Raw genomic sequence first — 22,532 nt, forward strand, 5'->3', positions numbered from 1 at the left:
AATAATATTGTATACTTACTCAACATTCTAGGTTAATCTGAATATTACAGATTTCTCCGGAATGATGATTAACCGCGAAACCTGTTCCTTTTACATCTAAACCGAAATACGAACAAAACTGATAGTGAAGCTTTCGTTATTTTGACAGTTCTATTTTGCGGAATCTCGGTTAAATGATGTCCAGCTTCCGAGATTCGGTATTTTAGTTTACTGAACTCGGAAATTAGCTGTTTTACGGATTTTTCTCGGCAAACAAATTTACGGCATTCCGGTAAACACATTCGGTTTCCGATTTCTCAGTTACGGAACAACGGTAAACGAAAATGTTTTCAAGTAGTTCGGTATTTTACTTTACCGAGAAAACATTATGCAGTTAAGTGTGTATTGAAATGTTAAAAAATATCAATTAAAAGCAGATTTTTAAAAGTGATGTTTGAAAGAGATTTCATATATATTAACTGGGGCTTATTACGAGAGTCACTTCCCGGTGAAATGACAACCGTAATAGGCACAGTGAAAGTGATTCCCATTTGATTTGCACGCGTCTTTTTTCACCGTGACATTTCCGGAGCGATTTGCGATAAGGGCGCAACTGGCAAAAGATAAACATTGGGGAATATCAGTTTGAAAATTTGCAAGTACATTTTCAAATCGTAATTTCAAAGGAAGTGACCAACATTAACATTAATACCAAAAATCGACGTAAAATAAACCTGGATTATATTTTCCTAACAATAATACATTAAATTTGTGCGTTTATGGCTTATACCTGCGCTTTTCTTCTAACCTTTTCCTAATGAGCCTCAAAGCATTCTGACAACTAGATTCGCCCACCTCTATTTCGCCTTAAAGCATTCTGACAACGAGATACGCCCATCTTTCTTTCGCCGTGTTTTTATTTTTTCTTCAGTTGCGCCCCTTTAAATGCGCCTCTATTTTGAAAACAAAAGTTGATCCGCCCTTTACTGTCGCCTGTTTACGAAATATTTCGCAAATAAGACCGTTGCTTCAAAACAATGTAAAGGGCTTATTTCCAAACTATCTTTTGTTTTGGGTAAACTGTCTTATCGCCCTTCACTAAAAGCTTGATTTAAATAATTTTATCGATTCATACAAAAGAAAGGATTCTTGCCATGAATTTTGTAAGTCTTTTCGAAACCAATAGTGTAATAAAACCATTTGTTTACATTTTGTTAGTTGCGCCCTAATCGCGAAACACTCCGGATTTTTTCATTTCGTTCTCACCGTGAGGTGACATCTGTAATAAGCCCCACTGTCAACTTTCTGCTTATGTTTCCTCTTTTACTAAACGGCCTCAACATTTTGATAAGAAGTGCGGAGAATTGAGAGCTGCGCAGAATTAGGGCGCCTCACGATAGTACATTTTTTATGGAATTGCGCAACAAAAGCGCCATTTCGAGGTACATATGAGCCGTTGCGGAACAGAGTGGTCTATGTGCCATCGAGCAAATTTGTCAGGAGAAGCAATTTTCGAAAAATCTCTGAATAAAATTCTGTTCAACGGATTATTTCAAATAAAATGTTCTAATAAAAAGATTATGAAGTGGTTTAACATGTGAATACATAAAATTACCATTTTATTGGCGAAATAAGTGAATTTACCATACCAATGTACATAGACCACTCTGACTTCATATATATTTTACTGGAATCCTCGTATCGTTTCGGAACCGAGTGGTCTATGTACATCAACATAAATAAAAATGACGTTAACTCGTACAAAATGGCTAGTGTCACATGTTATATGATGTACATGGCATGTCACATGTAACATGTGACGTGTAACAATACATGTAACACAACATGTTACATATTACGTGATATTTGACATGTTACGTTTTTCGTGTTACATTACGTGTAACATGTCAAAACCACGTGTAACATGTTACAGGACAAGTGACAAGTTACATATCACATGTAATATGTCACATGTTACATGATGGTAATACCTCGGTTTGAGCCGTTGCGAACCAGAGTGGTCTATGTGCCATCGAGCAAATTGTTCAGGAGAAGCAATTTTCGGAAAATCTCTGAATAAAATTCTGTTCAACGGATTCTTTCAAACAAAATGTTCTAATATAAATGTTATGAAGTGGTTTAACATTGGGATACATAAAATTAACAGTTTCTTTGCGAAATCGGTGATTTTATCTCACCAATGTACATAGACCACTCTGACTTCATACATATATTCACTGGAATCCTCGAATCGTTTCGGAACAGAGTGGTCTATGCACACAAACCCGGTAAATGACAAAGAAAATGACGGTAAATCGTATAAAATGGCTAGTGTCACATGTTCTATGATACATATAGCATGTCACATGCAAGATGTCACGTGTTACATTACATGTAACACAAGATATTACATATTACATAATATTATACATGTTACATTTTTCGTGTTACATTACGTGTAATATGTTACATATCACGTGTGACATGTACAAAACAAGTGGTATGTTCCTTATCACATGTAATATGCTACATGTTACGTGTTACATGATAGTATTACATCGATTTATGTACATAGACCACTCTGTTCCGAAACAAAACGGCCATTCTGTTTCGGACGAATTTTCAACACGGAATAAATCAGCTTTAAAACTCGATTTTACGAAATTTTCTTAATCTCCCAACTTCAGCTTCTTGAGTAGATGCGGTTTATGCAAAAAACTCATTTTCGAAAAAAATGGTCTTTAGACCACTCTGTTCCGCAACGGCTCATTCATGTACATAGACCACTCTGTTCCGAAACAGAATGGCCATTCTGTTTCGGACGAAATTTCAACATGGTATAAATCAGCTTGAAAGTTCGATTTTTCGAAATTTTTCTAGTCTCCTTACTTCAGTTTCTTGAGTAGATGTGGATTGTGTAAAAAACTCATTTTTGAAAAAAAATGGTCTGTAGACCACTCTGTTTCGCAACGGGTCATATATCAATAGTTTTAGGCGGAATATCCCTCGGAATTTCAAAGTCAGAGTTCCTGGTGCTCTTTATGATACAAAGTGAATGGAACGAAAATACATGCATTCCATTAAATGTTTTTGCGATTTCTCTCTTTTTTTCATATAGATAAACAAACAACAGTAACAACACAATTTCGAACTTTGACAACCATGCGATACAACAAAAAGATGTCTGATTAGAAATTTTCCAAAAAATGATTGGATTCCATTCATACTGGACATACACAACATAGAGCAAAATACCTCGATTTCTAAGTAAAAAAAATCTAAACGAGCAATTTCGGCATAAATTTCCAGAGTGCATTTCACTAAATGATATACCTATTTATTTATATACCTTTTGAACAAATTTGTTTTCTCCTCTTAATTACGGGTGCGCATTGGGGTGACAGTCTTGTGACTATTTCTAGGCAAACTTTTTTCTGGAGTCGCAACTTCCATAATTGTGAAATGCTGAACAATGTTGCAAACTCAATAGAACTTATTTTTTAACTTGAGATGTGGAAAGTTCGTTTTGAAAGGTTTGATAGTCGAGTTGAGATTACTCCTTTTTTATTGATAGTAAGTTTCGAAGCCATGCTCTGAGTTGACATAAAATGAGGCTATGTATTTCAAGTACTGGCACCCTAATGTGCATCTGCCTCAATCCTTAGCACGTTTGACTGGTTGAAGTGAACTCTTCGCCATCTTCGATAATCTAAGTATTCTACACGCCCATCAGAGGATAATTAATATCCGCTCATAATTTCTCACGCAACCGTGTTTTATCTTCCCCGGAAGTAACCGTACCACACAACCGGTTAGACTTGATTGTGCTAAAGCCCTTCGCTCTGTGTCGATAAAAGTTCTCCTTGTGTGTAAGTTGACAATGATGTTTAGTTTGTAGTAATGTTTGTCTCAATATTTCGACTTTTAGTTTTGATTTTATCGACTGCTTCATCTAGGATTAATGCTCGTTACTCACTACATGCTCAAGTACTTTTTTTGTTGCTGCTGGTTTGCCACAACATTTATTATCTTGTAATTTTTTTTCTTTATATATAATCAAACGATTGATGTGTGTAATACAGAAAGACTGATTCCTATTAATACTCACGAAGATATTGATAAACACTTGAAATAACATCCAGAGAAAATATAGTCAATTCGAGTTCGGCTGGAAACGTTATCCTTCGTATTGAAATACTGCAACAATGTATTCAGCAGCAAATGCCTCCAATGAAATAAACTTATCCTCTACGTTCTGAAGTAGATTTTAAAGGGCTAATTTAACCTATACACACTAGAGAACAAAATTTCATCTGTACACAGCGCATCAAATATACGTGTCTTTTACTGATTTTTGTTTTACTTTTAGAACTGCACATACTGTTTAGTCTGTTGTTCTACGGCTATGCGCTTTAAGCTGCAGCAGTGAAGTTTGGGTTGATGATGGTTGAGTATGTCTACAACAAGAGATTTTATGAACGCGAACGCGATTGCTGATGCTTTTGCCAGTTTAGCAGTCAACATTCCAAAGATTACACCACGAAGGGGATAAAATAATCTGGATGCTCTAATGTCATGCGGGAGGGGTGTGCATAAATTGTTCGTTAAAAACCGTCAAATTTGTATATACACTAACCGACGTTTATGGCCACTGAACGAAGAATTCGTGGGTTGTTCGCTTCAATAGTTCCATTTTTTTGTCGACAATATCGTAATGTTGATAAATGCTGTCATTAGGTAAATGTTTTAGTTTTTTATCAATCGATCTTCTTTTTTTCTGTTGCCCAAACCGTAAGTACATCTGCTGGTTTCTTAATGCTACTAGATTTGTAATGTTAGATAATTGTTACATGCTTGATTTAGTATCCGTTACATTTTAAACCTATCTAGAAAGTCTTAAACTAGAAAACTAGTCTCATTTGCCTCAGCATGTTAGATATATCACTTATTGTTTGTAAATGTTTATGTGTTTACCGTCTATGAACCACCGTAATGCAATTTCACATAACTTGCAACAGCAGGTGTAAAATTTGGAATAGTTGGTTGCTGCTTGCCGACAATGAAGTAAGACATTCATTCATATAATCTGTAAACTGTTATTTGTTTGCTTGTCTTTCATCTGTATTTATAGCTGCTAACCTATCGACAGTAATACAACAATGTACGACATATTTTGTTACTCCCTGGCCGAAAATATCACGATGTTTTCGCTCAACAAGTACCGATCAAAACACACTTGTTTCTGCCTTGTTTTTTTTTTCTCCCTATAGAAATTTAATCGTTAATTACACTTTCTGAGACGCCCGTATTGTTCCTCTAATGTACATTAACGGTTCATATTCGAACGTCGAACGATCGCACACCTTAGTTTATGGTAAATCTTGTACAACTTGCTTTAATTTCTCACGGAGACTTTGAATAACTGTTGCACAGCGATTGTGATTTTTTTTTTTTTTGCTTAAGCGTGCTGAGCGAGACTAAAAGATCAAATGAAACACCAAGAATGCTTTTTTTGCGTTTGATTTGTTTGATTTGTTTGATTGAATACACGGCAATGCTATCACGACGAATTGTGTAATATTCTGTTAGCTGAAACAGTATGGGGTTTGAGGTGGAGCTCGGAAATATTAAATTGCTGTTGCTGCGATGCTTCAAAGGTGAACTCGTTTGATAGGAAGCAAACAAGTTATACTTTTATCAAATTTGGGAATAGATTGACAAATGCTAAAAATGACTGGATGAAACACAAAACTGTTTCGTTGGATAAAAGAATTATTTCCAATCTCAGTGTTTAACTTCTCTTAAAATTCAATGTAGCATCAAATTACAGAAATTGAAGGTAGAAAACGTTGCAAAACAAAAAGATTCAATGGGTCTCTGAGCTCTTTTTTTTTTGAGTACAGAAAAAAAGGCCTGAATAAATTTTCCTGCGTGAAGGAGTTTTGCTGATAAAACTGACGATCCTGTTTTCACGGACTCTATAAAGAGTCGTTATTATTAAACCTAATAATGGTTACAAGAGAGCATCTGAAAATGAGTAGCTGTTTCCTCCAAACATTAAACAACCGGTCGGTTCAATATGTTCTGACGTAAATTTCAACGATACTTAAATTATAAACCATAATGTACAGGAAATAGTCAATAATAAAACGGACTTCCACAACTATGGAACAATTGAAAATTAATCTCATTTGAATGAACCCCCAAAATGCATCGCGACAACAAACAACAACAGCGTTTCCTGCAGCCTGCACCTCGATATAGCTGCCTGTGGAGAAGGCTTCTTCACAATTTTGTAGCCATGGAGTAATTATTTCACTAATTGATATAACACATTCCCAGTATGTATCGTGAATGACAACGAGGGCGAGATGCGAAACAAGGCCTGCATCTCACAAGTTTACCGTAAATACCGTACACTGATGAAACAAAGTGAATCGTGTTCAGAGTAAAGCGCACTAGCTCATCGCCAAAAACGGTTAGACTTACAGAATATTTTCAGCAGAAACCGGTTTGTCGATACTAGATTTAAAAGCTATTTACCAAATACACGTGACTCTTGTGCACAACGTAAATCGGCACGAATGCCAACCTGTGATTTTAACATGAGATTTCAAACGGAAACACAACATCGCTTGTAAGTGCAAAAGGAAGAGGAAACCAATGGTAGAGTGGGATGAGGTGAAATACATTAACATCGTGCATTACTGTAAAAGGTACAACGTCAAAATTCATCCACTTTACTCTATCATTGAATGCAGCTGATGCGATCGAAATATGTACGAATTGAAAGCCGTTACAAAAAATGCTGAAAAGTCGTGATGCTTTTAAAACCTTCCGAGACTTCAACCGCTAACAAAAAGAGCCCTTATTACTACATGCTTATTACATAATTTGTTAATATTGATTTTCGTATTTTTGGTTTACCTATGTTTTTTTTTCTTTCTTCTTAATAGTAAATTTAAAATAAAAAATTTTCTACTCGCTTTGCAACAATCCAAGTATTAAAAAAAAAGATTCCTAAACAGTTTGGGGACAAATCCTACTAACTGGAACAAAAATCATGCGTATGCCTGCGGGTGTGTGAAATGTGAACAACTTGCTACTGGTAATTTCTTACGCCAACTAAAAAGAAAACATAATGGTGGGGAAAACCGTTCCTGGATTTCCCCAAGTAAATTGCTCTAAAATTAATCGAACTAAATGACATTGCATTACTCTTCTGAAGTTTTGATTTCTTCTATGGTTGCACTTTTCGAAGCTAGCGGTTTGCGTAGAACATAAATCACATTTCATAATCAACTAGAAGAAGTCTGCTTTTTTTTGTTTTGTTTTCTCGAATAGAACGAAGAGTGCTCATCACCTCATCAGGTGAAAACAGCTTAGACGAAACATTTTGCTTCAGAGTCACAGTATACACTTAAACTTTCCGCTGCAGGACTCCTCAGCAGAAGGTTGCTCACAACACGAAGGAAGTGTTGTATATCCCTCCGACACAATACGTCGGAGACGGTTTTGTTTTGTTGACGGGCACTGGGGTTTCCTGGCCTGGTGGATGCCATATTCGCTGTTACTGTTAATGTTGATAGCGGTGGAAGAAAAATGCCTCTCGCGAAGCCCCGAACCGTGTAAGTCCGGAGGAAATTACATGGCATCCGGATGATTATCATTGTGGTTGAATCGTAATGTTTCCTCGAAGATTAATCGCTTCAATGTCTCCTTCGGAAGATCGTCCAGCTCCATCGCGATGCGGAATGGTTCTTCCGCAACGGGCTATAAAGTCAGTTCCAACGGGAGAGAGAGGAAGAGAGAAAAACAAAAACATGATTAATGATTTTCCCGATAGGGTTTACAAGTAGGGAAAACTGTGCCGAGAAAGAGAGAGAGGTAGAGACAGTGGGTTAGAACACCATTACGTGGGTTGGATTGGACTACCACGGTTTTGATGGTTCGAAGACTCTGAATATTTTTGGAATTATGAGATGATTTACAAACAACCTTTTTGTTATTTATACGTGGGTTCCGTAACGTGAATTATCTGTCCGACGTCAGTTTCAATTTAGACTTTGCATTCTAAGCAAAAGTTGAATAGGTATAATGAAAAGAACCGGAAGGTAAAAGAGAAGATATGATTCTATGAATGGTTTTGCAAAACTGAACGAATGTTTGGGCTCCCAGGTATGAAATGGGCACTGGTGAACACAGTTATGATAAACTGTTTTCTGTCCTTTTTTTTACAGCTAAATTTGCTAAATTATGAAAACAATTAAAAACTGCCGGAGTGAGATAATTTTTGTGTCTTAGCTTGTAGTAAATACACCTAATCAATGAATTTAATCCAAAGCACGTCGGAAAACGACCGAGTGACAGTCCCCAGCGCGTAGGCACGTAGATATAACAACAAGTTGCTACTGCGAGTGAGGAGGTACTCTTTCCGATCGAGGTGTGTTAGGAACGAGGTACAATAGTAGAGCATGATACGATGTTGAACTCGCTGGAATGTATCTTCGCAGTAGAGATGGTCGGGTACGGGTATTTTTACCCGAAACCCGTACCCGACCCGTACCCGACGGGTTCGGGTCGGGTTTCGGGTAACGCCAAAAAATATTTTACGGGTTCGGGTCGGGTACGGGTAATTAAAAAACCAAGGCTTCGGGTTCGGGTCGGGTACGGGTTTGAAAAATTCTCAATTGGTCGGGTACGGGTCGGGTACGGGTAATTCAATTTTCGTGCATTATGAGAATTTAATTTTTATCATTTCAAGCCTAGGTGTTTACCTAATGTCGATAATCGGTAAGATCGGAGAAAAAATTGCACATCCTCACTCAACGAGGGATCGCCCAATACATATTCTGACAGTTGTCGGCAGTCTATGCACCAAGGGAATGACATCATGCTATCGCTTTCTTATGTTAGATTGAATAGTTCTTCCTGCAACGGTTTTGATTTAAATGGAATTTTTGTCGGGCTTTTTTCATAACTGGCAGGAAAACTACGGAGCATTGCACAGTGAGGCGACTTAATACAAATGCTTGTCAAGTAAAAATTGTCGATAAATACGACAAAAATATGGTATTTACTTAATTTCGGGGTGCTGAACACGAATCTCCATTCCACTTTTTATTTGGAGACGTTCACAAAGCACGTGACTAAATTTCTCATGATTTTTTAGCACTTTTCCCCTCACTTTTTTATTAAACAGAATTTTATGATCTTCAACCACAAGCAACGCCACAGGGCGTCCTTTTTACAAAAACAGATTACGTAGTTTTTGCACAACTCCTCAAAACAACCAAATTTCGCGAAAAAAAATTATTTCTATAAAAATTAAAACAATATTATATATTATAATAGGTAATAAAAACCTGAGAGAGAGGCGCCAGCTGGCTTTGTTTTTATGCTCACGAATGTCATAGTGAACCAGGCAAGAAATGTAATTGGGAACCGGTAGGCCTGATGAAATAAAATATGGAGAGTATCGTAGTCGATGTAAATTAATCCAGCATTTATTTTTTTAAGATAATTTTTGAAATAAATGTTTCTGAAAGATAAATTATTTCTGTTCTATTTTTCGCCTTGGTTTATTTGCAGTCTAATTTACTTGTAAATGTGCTCATTTTTTTGCTATGGAGATTTAAGCGTATTTACGAAAGCTCTCACTTTATCAAAATCCTGCATATCAATATTTTAAAAAAACGTCGCTCAACCATAAATTTAGAATTAAAATACTGTATAGTTAATTTTTAATTTACAAGTAAATATGAACTTTCACTATGTAATCAATATTTACTGTATTTCTATTTATTATTTGAAATTGACGGTGAAGTTGATATCTCTTCACATATATTGTAAAATAAGTTGGAGTTTTTTTTAGTAAAATAATATATAACCATCTCCTAATATGATGTAGAAATTGGAATAAGCCCAAAGTAAGAACAATAATAATAATGACACGTTAAGTACTTGGGACTAATTTACGATAAAAAACTTATTTTCAAAGAGCTCATTGAAAGTATACAAGCCAAGTGCATCAAATATACGAGATGTTTAAACCTTCTCATTAATAGAAATTCTAAACTTTGTTTAAAGAATAAACTTCTGATTTACAAACAAATTTTTAGTCCAGCAATACTTCATGCTGTACCGATCTGGTCAAGTTGTTAACGCTTCAAAGGATTCAGAATAAAATTCTGAAAATGATTTTTAAGCGTCCTCCTTGGTTTGGCACACTCGAATTACATAGACTTACTGGTGTTAAACCATTAGAAGCTATGTCAAATAAAGCTATTAACAATTTTTGACAAAAATCATTGCAATCCTCAATTGCTACGATAAGCTGTCTTTATAACCAATAAGGTAGCAATTCAGTTAGTTGTAAGTTTACTTCCCCTTTTTGACAAGTAGGTTCAAATCCCTACGAATGATAAGTCCTAATTGCGAAAGCAAACAAATCCTAACAATTAAAATTACAAATTACTAACAGTGTTGAGAAGTCACCATTTGTAATCGGACACACATACTCATTATTTACTAATAATATATATAAAAAAAATCAATTATCTGTCTTGGGTTTTTCCTTTCTCCTAGAAAGGTATAGCAATCAATAATAATGACACCCACAGTATAGATGACAAACTCATATAGGCGGGATCTTACTAGGCAATGATGGCACAGTTGATATCGGAAACAATCTGCCTAAACTTTTATTTTTACCTTGAAGACACTGCTTAAAAGCACTTGCATCAACCACCCAAAAACAATAACACGTTGCTGGTGCCTGTCACTGTGAAATTGAAATTCTTTTGAATTCGTAACAGTTATTTGCCTGAAGAGCATTGCGGGGAAGCGACACATCGACTGGATTGGTTAGTTTTTTGAGCTGGTTAACATACGTTGCATACCTTCAATGCATTTGTCCGTTTCGAACCGCCTCCCACGTCGCTGAATTCTATCTACCGCGTTAAAAATAATGGATCAATCGAATGTCGATGAAAAAATGTAGACAAATCCCATTGAATTCAACCTTAATTCACAGAAGATTATCAGAACTACTAAATTTTAATTGCACGGATTGAAACTGAATCCATGAATCTACTTTCGCTACATCAAAAATATACATCTCTCTCTCAGATAAAAACTAAATACAAATCAACTTTTTCTTCGAAAGTACAGGTCGGACTCGATTATCCGGAGACTCGATTAACCGGAGACTCGATTATCCGGAATTCGATTATCCGGAATTTTAGACTCGATTATCCGGAATTTAATTTTTTTTTGGTGTCCATTTTCAATTTTTATTCCGAAATTTTGCCTTTACCATCCCTTCTGGCATATTTGTCACCATTTAAGTCACTCCCGGCATGTTTGGGACATGTCCGAATTAAGTGACAATAATCAATGTCCAATTTTTTTTTTTTGCTTCTCAAGATTTTTCCCCTTCTCGCCTCAGGAATAACTTCTGGTTACGCCACTGCATCATACAAGTAAAGTAAAGAAAAGAAATATTTATTTTATGTTCTTTAATCGCAAAATTTCAGTATTTTTTGTGTGATTCGATTATCCGGAAAATTCGATTATCTGGAATGAAAATTTTTTTGATGTTCCGGATAATCGAGTCCGACCTGTTATGATATATTTTTTTTAAATATGTCAAAAACGTTAGTATGCCGAGCTTTGAAAAGTTATAAAAAAATCAAATTTGATGATATTGCACCCAAATTTTGGACTTAAGCACTTAAATGTTATATCAATAATGGAAAAATATTATGAAACAGCTGACGTTTAAACATTTGTTTTGGTGGCCAGCGCTTTCCCACTGTGCATTGAGATGTTTAGTACGAAACAAATATATGAGATTTGACAGCGATTGCATAGTCTTGGTTTGTACTGTGACCAAGGATGCTGCATGTGCAGAAAGATCTGTTTTTTACCGATTTTTAGAATTTATCGATGACACCGAATCTATACTCAAAATTACAGGTTTTTGGCAAATGCAGTGAATTATCAAATTTTTCCCTTTAATGTGTTTATAAAACTCGTCGTTTATTTTAAAATTTACCAGACATGCACTTTTCATAGTGGACCGATTCCTTATAGTGGACCACCCGCCTGAAACTTTGGGTTCATTATCATTCGTTCACACGCACACTCGGTTCTAGCCTAAAAATACGCGAGGTACCCAGGCATTTTGAAATAAAAAATTAAAAAAAAAATCTAGGACGGGTCGGGTACGGGTCGGGTACGGGTCGGGTACCGTCAATTTCGGCGTTTTTTTCTATCGGGTACGGGTAGTTGGAATAGATATTTTTCGGGTTCGGGTCGGGTACGGGTATTTTAAACAAACCAGACTTCGGGTTCGGGTCGGGTACGGGTTTGAAAATTTTCGTTGAGTCGGGTACGGGTCGGGTACGGGTAACAAATACCCGACCATCTCTACTTCGCAGTAGTTCAACTCATCGACATCGAAGATTTCGGTTTTGAGTCCCGTCTGGATGGGGTATAATTGCTTATTAAGCCTAAGTCACACCTTTAGTTCCCATTCGTTTTTCGCAAACTCGTAAGATTACACAAATTACTTGCTTTATCATAACCATTTTATTATACAATCAAGAGACTTTACGATACGTCTATAGTTTAAAAATAATTCGTAAGTTATCGAATATAATCAAAGTTTATTAAAAAGATACCGAGGCGAAATCTGAAATTTCTCTCCTGAAGTCCTGAGAGATAATAAACAGAGGTGAACTTTCTTACCCGAAACGACATTACGCACAACAGAGCTCGCTACAGTGCTTTTACTACGAAAGACTACGAAGGTTTTGAAATTTGTGTGATTTAAGCATGAGAAAAAGAAAGAAGGAAATATTTTTGCTTTTGTCACTCACATTTTGAAAATCGCATATGTGAGTTCGTGGTAGGTGCGAACAGCCTTTAATATCTCTTTTAGCTTCGTAGTTACGAATATCAAATATCAAATAATATCAAATAAAAGTAACATGCTCCGCGCTGCCTGGAAGTTGACTCGTATGCAGCACTCGTTTCTCAATGTCGCGTACCTCTAACACCTATACTCCACTCGCTGTTGTGTGACAAACTAGACTGAAGCTGAATTTTCTACACGCAGTCTTTTGTATCGAGTTCAGCGTAGATTTTTACTATTAGGGCGTCGCCACACATAGCTTAGAGAAAGAGGAACAAACCAAAACACCTTCGATACTACTGAGTGATTTTCATAAGCATCAAAAGAAAGTTTTTGCTCTCCCGATGCGAAAATCACTCTGGTTCTTAGGTTAACTAATTTTCGTTACTAATATTTGACTGATAACGGTGTTCAAGTGGGCACAAAGAAACAATTACACCGGAAAATCACTCAATTTAGCAGTGAAAATTCTTGAAATGAGGGTTATATCTTGCTGTGATAAACTATGCACAGGCAACACTACCGTTTATCTTTGGTGCACCCTGGTCGTTATTGTAAAAATGATTATTGAGAAATAGATGAACATTTAACACTAGGAGTAGTTGTGAAAATTCTCATAACTCTTATCTTCAAGCATTTATAGTTCTAAAAAGAACCGATTCCATAATCTTCAGCTGGAAATGTGTGCTATAGAACGCTGATGATCTCACAACCACCGGTAGTATTGAATATTTTATTGGCCGCGCATAAAATTTGCTCTCCGCTGTGCCATCTAGTAGCTGTGTCAGCAAAATATCCTGCAGCGTACGATGGTGCTGCCGTATGCAAAATAAAGGTAACATGCTCCGCACTGCCTGGAAGTTGACTCGTATGCAGCTCTCGTTTTCAAATGTCGCGTACCTCTACAAGCTATACTCTACTCGCTGTTGTGTGACAAACTAGACTGATGCTGAATTTTCTACACGCAGTCTTTTGTATCGAGTTCAGCGTAGATTTTTACTATTAGGGCGTCGCCACACAGCTTTGAGAAAGAGGAACAAACCAAAACACTTTGTTCAGTCACAATATGTAGGCAGTGGAATTTATTTCGTCCATGTTATTGTTATCTGTGCTCGGGAAGTAAGCCAATAACGAGATAAATGTATGGGAAAGCTTGACCTTGGAACATTTCACCTTTTTCCACCATTAAGCAGTAAAACAACAATGTTCAACATTATATCAAAAAATTGTTACACATTTTATCTATCCACCGACATATAAATGACTAAGATGCATTAAGTCGTTCGCTTGCTATAATCGTTTGAAATCTGACGCAACATTTGCCAGTTTCATTTTCAATTTCACAAAGTGAAATCTAATATAGAAAACAAAGACGTAGTCCTACGTCAATATAAACTTCCACTTTGTTGTTTTGAACGAAGTTGTAGCACATTTAAAAAAAACTTTGTTGAAGACACCATACTTCTATCTACCTATTTAAATGAACTTTTGTGGTTTTGTATAGATTACCTCTAGAAATCAATTGTTTTAAATTTAACTTTTTAGAGTGATTTTCTACAATTTTTCAATGTTCTACAATATTGTTTGCTATAACAAAACAAACAATTTCTTGGAAGGAAGTTTATTTTTATCTTACATATTTATCTGATTACACTGGTTGACTAAATGAAAAAAAAGAGCATTTCGGAAGCTCAAACCGGAAAAAATGATAGATTATAACTAATCAACCATTTCTATAAATTTCAGAGCAATAGGGGGAATAGGGGCATAATGAGCACCCTAACTTGGTTGCTGATTTAAACATGGGAAACGACAAAAATTTTAAGCTGTTTTCAGTGCAAAACTTGAAGTAAATATCTATAATTAAAGGTACACTATTCACAAATTGAAAAGTTTCATCGTATAATGGTTAAAAACACAAATTAGATTCATGCATCAAAAACTAGCAATCAGTCGATGTGTGGGGCACAATGAGCACCCCACTAGGGCATAATGAGCACCCACGGGGTATAATGAGCACTCTTATAGAACATATCTTGAAACTGTGTAGAAGTACAACTAATGGGCCAACGTTTGTCGCGAGATGTCGTGATACTTGGCGGCTTGTTTCATGAGTGTCCCGTCGCGCTTTATGGTGGCCAATTCTGCCTGCAGTCCCTTTTTCTGACCGATTCGGTCTCAAAGATTTTCTAATATATGTTCGCACCATCACTGTAAACAATACTGACTATGGAAACAGACAAATTTACAAGTCTACTGAGATAAATTTCAGGTAAGTTTATGTGACAAGGCGTGCTCATTTCACCCCATCTAAAGGTGACCATTTCGCCCCTATCGAATTAGTTAAAATTAACATGAGATTTAAGCACTAATTAGGCTGATACAAATTTTGAATAGTTTTTATGTCTACGGTTATCAAAGTTAGCTAAGGGGAGAGCAAAAAATAAATAACACTGAGAAGAAAAAAAAGGAATAGCTTTCATAAAAAATTGTGTGCAAGTTACGACGCTTGTAACTTGCATGCAAAAGTGTGTTGAAAAATATTACATTATTATCATTATTAATCATTTGGCTTGCCTTTTGATGACACTTTCACTGTCACTGGACTTGTTTGTTGCTAAATTAAGCATATACGCTGTCAAAAAGTCGATAATATTAACAAAACGGCTTGAATTTTTTGTCTCCCCTTCCAATTTTTATTTAGAGGGGGGGGGGGACATATGAAAGGGACACAATGAAAATGAAATTAGTGTCGGCCTTATTAGAAATTTTTATTAGAATAATGCACAGATACAGAGAAAATGCAAAAGACAGCGAGAAACAAATGCTATATCTGGCTTGAATGATGTTTACTTATATTTTAATATAGAAATGAATTTGTCTGCAGATATTTGCAGATTTTGTGGATATTTATTAGTAAATAAGTGCATTGTTTCAATAAAAATCGTCAATAATCAAAGAAATATGAAAAATAAAAATAAACTTTCTTTGATAAAATTGTTGAACATTCAAAAATTGTTGTAAATCGCTATCTAGGGAAAACTCCACGAAATTTCATTTCAATAGGCAGATAGGAGTGTGGTGTCTTTGACAAAATTGTTTTTTTTTTATAGAATGGGCTCCAACTTTGCCGAACAAAGTGAATTTTTACATGCAAAAATGAAAAATGTTATTTTTGTTTCTCAATTTTAGGTGGATTAATCACACAATTGCAGCTTCTATGAAATAATAATTAATGGATAAACTTTACTGGAGGCACTACGGCTCTGAGTAATTTCGATCACGTTTTTGCAGCTTTGGAAACAGTTTGCGGCTGTGGTGTAAGCAGCAAAAGAGTTAATTTTTTCTGCGAGCGTCAGAAACATAGCACAAAGAAGAATAAAGACTAGTGGTGTGAAAAATTGCTACACACAGCGCTCATGCCAAAGAAGAAGTGCGCGGTGAATATTAACTCCGCTTTTTCCACATATTGCAGAGAATAACAAACCTGAAAATAATATTATATCATGTTGTGTTTCAGTTTTGGATCAATAATTAAATTTCCGATTCCTCAAAATACCCCCGTTTGCTAATCTTAGTGCTCTGTAGAGCCTGGACATACACTGAATAATCATTTCAGCACTCCAATTGATTTAACGGAAAATTCACTTCTCTAAAACGTATGTTCAGACTACCGCATCTGTTTCCAGTCCGAGGTATTCAATTTAGTTTCGATTTTTGTCACTTTTTGCCCACAGTGCGTAGGTTTGTGTGTGTTCATTCTAAAAAAATGCTTTCATTTAAACAGTTACTTCGCAAGACTTTCACAATTAATAGAGATACTTTTTGAGTGTAACTCGCTACTTTTTATATATTGGACATGACGCAGAAAAGTTACAAGACCGCAAGAAGATTATTCAGTATCGTTTTAACTGCCGCCCTGGCCGAAGACCGCAACATGTTAGGAAGTAAGATTGGCGGGGTAAAATGAAGTCAGAATAAGAAAAATTACGAGCACAGTACCGCCACGTAGCGGTAGCATTCCGCACTAAAGCATCCAACAAGCAGAAACAATTGACCTTTTAAACAAGTTTACTGAAAACCGCTACATTCTAAAAGGTCGAATCATGAGATAAGTTAAGGTCAATATACGACGAGTTTCGTGCTCACTAACACTGCGTAGCGGTGGAATTTCACATTGAACTGTCTGCCATCCAGAAGCTTTTGACCTTCCAAACAAGTTGGCTGTAGACTGCAACATTCTAGGTCGTTCAGGTGATGCCAAACTAGCAATAAACTGGGTTTAGAAGGTGAATGACTCCTATGTTAAAACCTCAATAAAATTAATACAACAACAAAAAATGAGTGTGGCAATATTTAGTGAAGCATTTCCAAACTTATGGCGAAAGTGTATATACTGCTAATAGAGGTTATATCCAAAGTATGTTCAGTTCAAAAAAATGCTCAAAAGGTTTACAAATCTTCCGTAAAATTATCGTATTAATCATGCTGACGTATCTCAGATACCCTCTACTTAGATTTTTCACAGTTGAGAAAAAAATCTTAAAATCAGCGGGATGTTGAAACAGAAGAATCGAAACAAGAATACCTGGGACTAGTAGACCATTCCATCTCAAAATATAAAAGAGTCGAGTGCTATTTTATGACTAGAAATAAAAAAAAACAGGGCACTAGGAAAATACTGAAATCGTGATTAACATAACACAGACTGACAGTTTTGTATTGTATTTTGTATTTAGATATTTTTTGGGTTGTAATTGCGTGCTTGTCCTTTATCTTTCCTATTTTTTAAGCTCTCTGGCGGATTTCACGTAAGCTCAACTGAGAGACAGACAGCACCCTCTCAGAATTTAATCGAGGCCTGTAGGAGTGTGTAGGGCCTACTAAAGAAAAGTTTTTAAACTTCTGTTATTATTCGACAAAACTCAATATAATGACAAGAGTTAGAGAAACGTTGTTAAACAAAAACTTGTTTATCCCCTTTTTCAGAAATTGATAGAATTAACCACAAGAGAAAAGTTGGTTTTATGAAACTGTAACGGTAACATTCCTCCATAATTATCATGGTGGATTTAGATTGCTTCACTATGATCATTCACTGTCTTCACTATGTTTAGTATTGTGCACAGAAATTGTCGTATTGAAGCAATTTTTTCAATTTCTGGCATCAAAAAGTAAATAATCAAAATGCCAGTATGAGGTAGTAAGCATAACGACGGTTTTGTGTAACAGCTTTGCAAAAGTAAAAAGGGCCTAAAGTTTGAGGATAAAGCAAAAATACTTCCCTGCGGAGAGAAATCAATTTTTTTTTGCCTCACTAAAAACATCAAACACCCATTTCGCATCAAACACCCAGCAGAATAGGTCGGGGTACAACCAAACCGAACCAAGCGCCATATCTTACATCAAACTGATGAACTCATTTGAGCAGATCTTAGCGGTGCTAAAAAATATATTCTCTGTGCGCAAAAAAAAACTGCTGCCAACCAGAGTGAACTATGAACCAAGACAATGGCATCGCAAGTGAGTGGCTGTTTTAGCTTGAAAAGCTGATTTTCCGGTTTATTCGGATTTTTCGCAGCATTTTCTGCTTAGGAGAGTTCGTGGGAACAATTGTCGGCACTAAGCAGAAGAATTTTTCGTGGTATCGAAAACCTTTTTGATGATGTCCCTGTTTTTAAAGTCCTGCTTATTTTAAATATGAACATACGGTGCGTGGGTGCAATGAACACTGGAAGATTAAGCTTAAGTAAATGTACTATGTTGTTTGTTGAAGTAATCGTGGATATCCGCCAAGCAGAGAAAGGTAACATAGAATCGTCACACATTGTTGACAGATGATTTAACAATACCGCACTGGAACCAATTTTTTGAGATTCTTGTTTGACCATTATTATTTCAATAATATATGAATTGTGTATTTAAAATAATTTGTTTTTTTTTTCTTAAACTATTTCAGGCCAGGTGTTTTATACAGTGTTTTTTTTTTCACTAAAAAATTGCTTTCCTATAACACTACAACTATTATTCAATCAGTGGTTGCGTTTTTATTTGTTGATAATTTAAATAAAAACGATCAAAGTTTTTCCCCACTTTTTCATGTTTTCGCGATAAATCTCTGACCATTAAACTTTCTCAAGGGCTGCTAGAAAAACGTGACGGTAAACTTGCTCCATTCTGCACCGCCGAACAACAAAGTAGAACGGAGGAAACGGGAAACATCCATACCAATATCATGCAAATTGCACAGATTCCTCACACATAGCTGAAGCATGTATAGTGTTTGTGCTGACTACAGACTATGAGTTCGCGAAGACCGTAAATCACGGCCCTGCTCGCCTCATGCTTATCAGTGTGAAAATCAGGATCGAATGAGGTATTTCCCATCAAACCCCTATTCGGTCGTTAAAGGCAGGACGCATTAATGATGGGGAGAGCGCGTATTCACCCGTTAGTGGAATAACGCGCAAATTTCCACAGAGAACATCGTCATAGACAAGCAGGTAATTTCCTCGGAATATCTCTTCACTAGCGTTATGTAAAATAGAAGTGAGATATCGGTTTATCTATGACCTGCTCCGGCTATGGATGAAGCAAAGGAGCGCTGCTAAACAGTACTTGGTTCTTCCACTCCGTTGGAATGAAATGAATGGGTATGCTCGGGAGATTGTATTACATCATTATCTTACCTCATCAGCAGGATCGTAGTATTGCTCAAGGTACGGATGCGCTAACGCTTCTTCGACCGAGATTCGGTTGTGTGGGTTGAACGTGAGCATCTTACCGAGCAGGTCGAGCGCGTTGGGATCCGCGTTCGGGAACAACCGGGACCACGGTACCTTTGGTTTGTACGGCAGCGACTGTAAATAGCTGCGAGCTTTCTCATTAATTATACACTCCAGATCCTCCTGGGAAGGTGAACCGAGCACACCGAGAATGTGATTAAGCTGGTCCAGGTAGTGTTTGCCGGGGAAGATTGGCCGATTGCTGAGCATCTCTGCCAGGATACAACCAACCGACCAGATGTCGATGGATTTGGTGTAGCCCTGAATGTGACGAAAGGAAAATTAGGTGTAAATGCAGTTATTATACTGAAAAGATAGAATTATGTACCTTTGAGTTAAGCATGATTTCCGGCGCCCGATACCACCTAGTGGCAACGTACTCCGTCAGAAAGCCGGTGTGGTCATGTTCCGGATCGGCGACCCGTGCCAGACCAAAGTCACAAATCTGTGAAGAAACGATAAAGTCATATCGAATTAGGCATCGGTGGAAATAAAATGACTTCCAAGAATATAAGAATATAGTGATAAAGCCTTATCTCTAACAATAAATGACTCAAACACTTCAACGCAATTGGTGTTTATTTACTCAACAAATAGCACCTGCAATGAACTCACCTTTAGATCACAAGTTGTGTTCAGCAGCAAATTACTCGGTTTCAGATCGCGATGCAGAACATTAGCCGAGTGGATGTACTTGAGACCACGCAGAATTTGGTACAGAAAATAACAGATATGGTCGTTACTTAGTCTCTGAAATGGGATGGTAGAAATTAACATTAATTAGAGTAGAGAAAGCATTGCGGGGAAAGTCGAATTATTAACGCTATTAGGAGATGTGCCATTAGAGCTACACCGTTGGTCTTGCTTCCATTACGGGAGCACGACATGAGAAATTCACTGGTATACCTTTAATGTATACACAAGATAGGCGTTCCGAAAAAAGACACTGTTGAGATTATGCATCTTCGGTTTTGGAGCATTTGAAGTAATTATAAGAGAAATGGTTCTAGATAGTCAACATTTGTAACCAAACATTTCCGTGTGCGAATTTTCCGAATCAGATCTGTACGATGTGGAAAAAAGTTTGTAAACAGGATTTGTTTTAAATATTCTGTAACATAGTAACTGAACATCAGGAGTAACCACCGGCTAATTAATGATATTTAGGCTTGTTTGTAGATTATTATAGTCTGTCTCCTCCACGAGGCTTGGTCTGTCCAGTCAAAATTATTTCTTTCGTTCGCAAACGTAACGAATGACTGTGACGGAGAGGGAGGTTTCAGAACCAAGCGTCACAAACTGTGATTGGAGATAACAGTAAGCATATATTGACTTGAACATCATTTTAAATCTGACTTTGGTTTCGTGATAGCGATTTCTCAAACACGCATATCATGTGATAATTTACTAAAGCAAACATTTTACAAATCTATAATTGAAGTAATGTTTTTTTAGGGAATACTACTATAGCGAAATCGATCCGACGCTAATCGCTGCACCCAGTCGTCGTTGATGCTGCTCAGAAACTGTTCACGTAGTTCCCTACGCAAGGCCGGCTTGAGTGGCATCGCATTGTTTTCGTTTCATTTTCTTTCCTCCCCCTGTGAACAAGCTATGAATTATTCAAAGAAACGAGAGCTGGAAGTTGTTTAAGTTTCAAGAGCAACACGAGCTCGTAGAACTTTCATCCGGTGGCTACTGTTTGTGACTGAGGTGTACCGAGCATTCCAGCAGTTCGCTTTGAGCGCCTACCGATTGGCAAGTTGAAAAACTGAGCAGGCACAACAGCACAAGTGGTTTGGGGTGGTGATTGGCACCTGATGTTGTCGATTCGCAACAAGGATCCCTACTTCGGGTGCTGTGCCGTGACGAATGGTAAATGGAACTGTAGAGATGATAACACGAGCTGAAAAGACCGGCCCATACGTACCTGTGTTTTCAATAGTTTGTATAGATCAGTCTCCATTAAGCATTGAACAATATATACATCTTTCATCTGTTCTATACTAGGCACCCGTAGGATATCTCTAATGTCTATGATCTGAAAAGAAAAAACAAACGCATTATGAAGTGAAAATATTGTGCTTTGCAATTGGTACAGCTAAATAGTAGAAAATGTTCTGTGAAAGTAGTAAGACGAATTGTTATGACTGTAAATCGCATATGATTTATCACATTGAACTAAATCTTAATTGTTACGAAGGCCGAACACAACCGTTCGGGTCAGCAGTAAGACGTTAAGTGCCAAGTTTTCCAAGTTAATTAATACTTGATCCTTTCGCCAGGAATAGGAACAATAAATACGTACATTATACACTAAGGTCGTTTTTTACGCGGGGGATGCGTTCCAAATTTGTATGGGCTCGCGTAAAAAACGACTTTTTTGAGTTGCAAATATAACAGAGAAAACCGTCCTAAAACGTTAAAACCTTGTTTGAATATGATAGTGGCCAATCTAGAGACCAAAATTCATTATTTTAAATTTTGAGTATTTACACCAAAAATTGTGAATTTTTTTGAAAACTGATATAAGATCACTCGTGGCCTAAAACGGAAAACGTGATTGAAATGAGGTCGATATCTTGTACCGTTTTTGAGTAATGGAGGAAAGCAACCCGCGTAAAAGAAAACCGCGTAAAAAGCGACCTTACTGTATTGTCTTAGAAGAGCGGTGCATTTTGACGCAGAAGCAGCTCTTTGTGGCTATTAAATACCAACACAAATCTGTTATAAAAATAGATGCCTGGAATAGAACAATTTTGAAATTATAGAATGCATGATTTGTGATGCGAGGTGAAGAGCGATGTATCATTTAGAATAAACTGCTCAAAACAACGCCTCATTTTTTC

At 36.7% G+C, this 22,532-nt stretch overlaps 1 protein-coding gene across 6 annotated transcripts in view; it reads right to left on the reverse strand.

Moving 5' to 3' along the window:
* Positions 1-3,294: 3,294 nt before the first annotated feature.
* LOC129727356 (mitogen-activated protein kinase 1) overlaps positions 3,295-22,532 on the reverse strand; it is a 123,164-nt gene continuing 103,926 nt past the window's right edge. For all 6 annotated transcript variants that reach the window (XM_055685123.1, XM_055685120.1, XM_055685122.1 and 3 more), the window contains exons 4-8: positions 21,614-21,724; positions 20,299-20,433; positions 20,012-20,128; positions 19,588-19,944; positions 3,295-7,752 (exon numbers count right to left, since the gene is read on the reverse strand). In XM_055685123.1, the coding sequence (XP_055541098.1) occupies positions 7,624-7,752; positions 19,588-19,944; positions 20,012-20,128; positions 20,299-20,433; positions 21,614-21,724 (849 nt within the window). In that variant the 3' untranslated portion in view covers positions 3,295-7,623. The remainder of the gene's footprint in view (positions 7,753-19,587; positions 19,945-20,011; positions 20,129-20,298; positions 20,434-21,613; positions 21,725-22,532) is intronic.

Source organism: Wyeomyia smithii, chromosome 3 (genome assembly GCF_029784165.1).
Source record: "Wyeomyia smithii strain HCP4-BCI-WySm-NY-G18 chromosome 3, ASM2978416v1, whole genome shotgun sequence".
Taxonomy (NCBI): Eukaryota; Metazoa; Arthropoda; class Insecta; order Diptera; family Culicidae; genus Wyeomyia; species Wyeomyia smithii.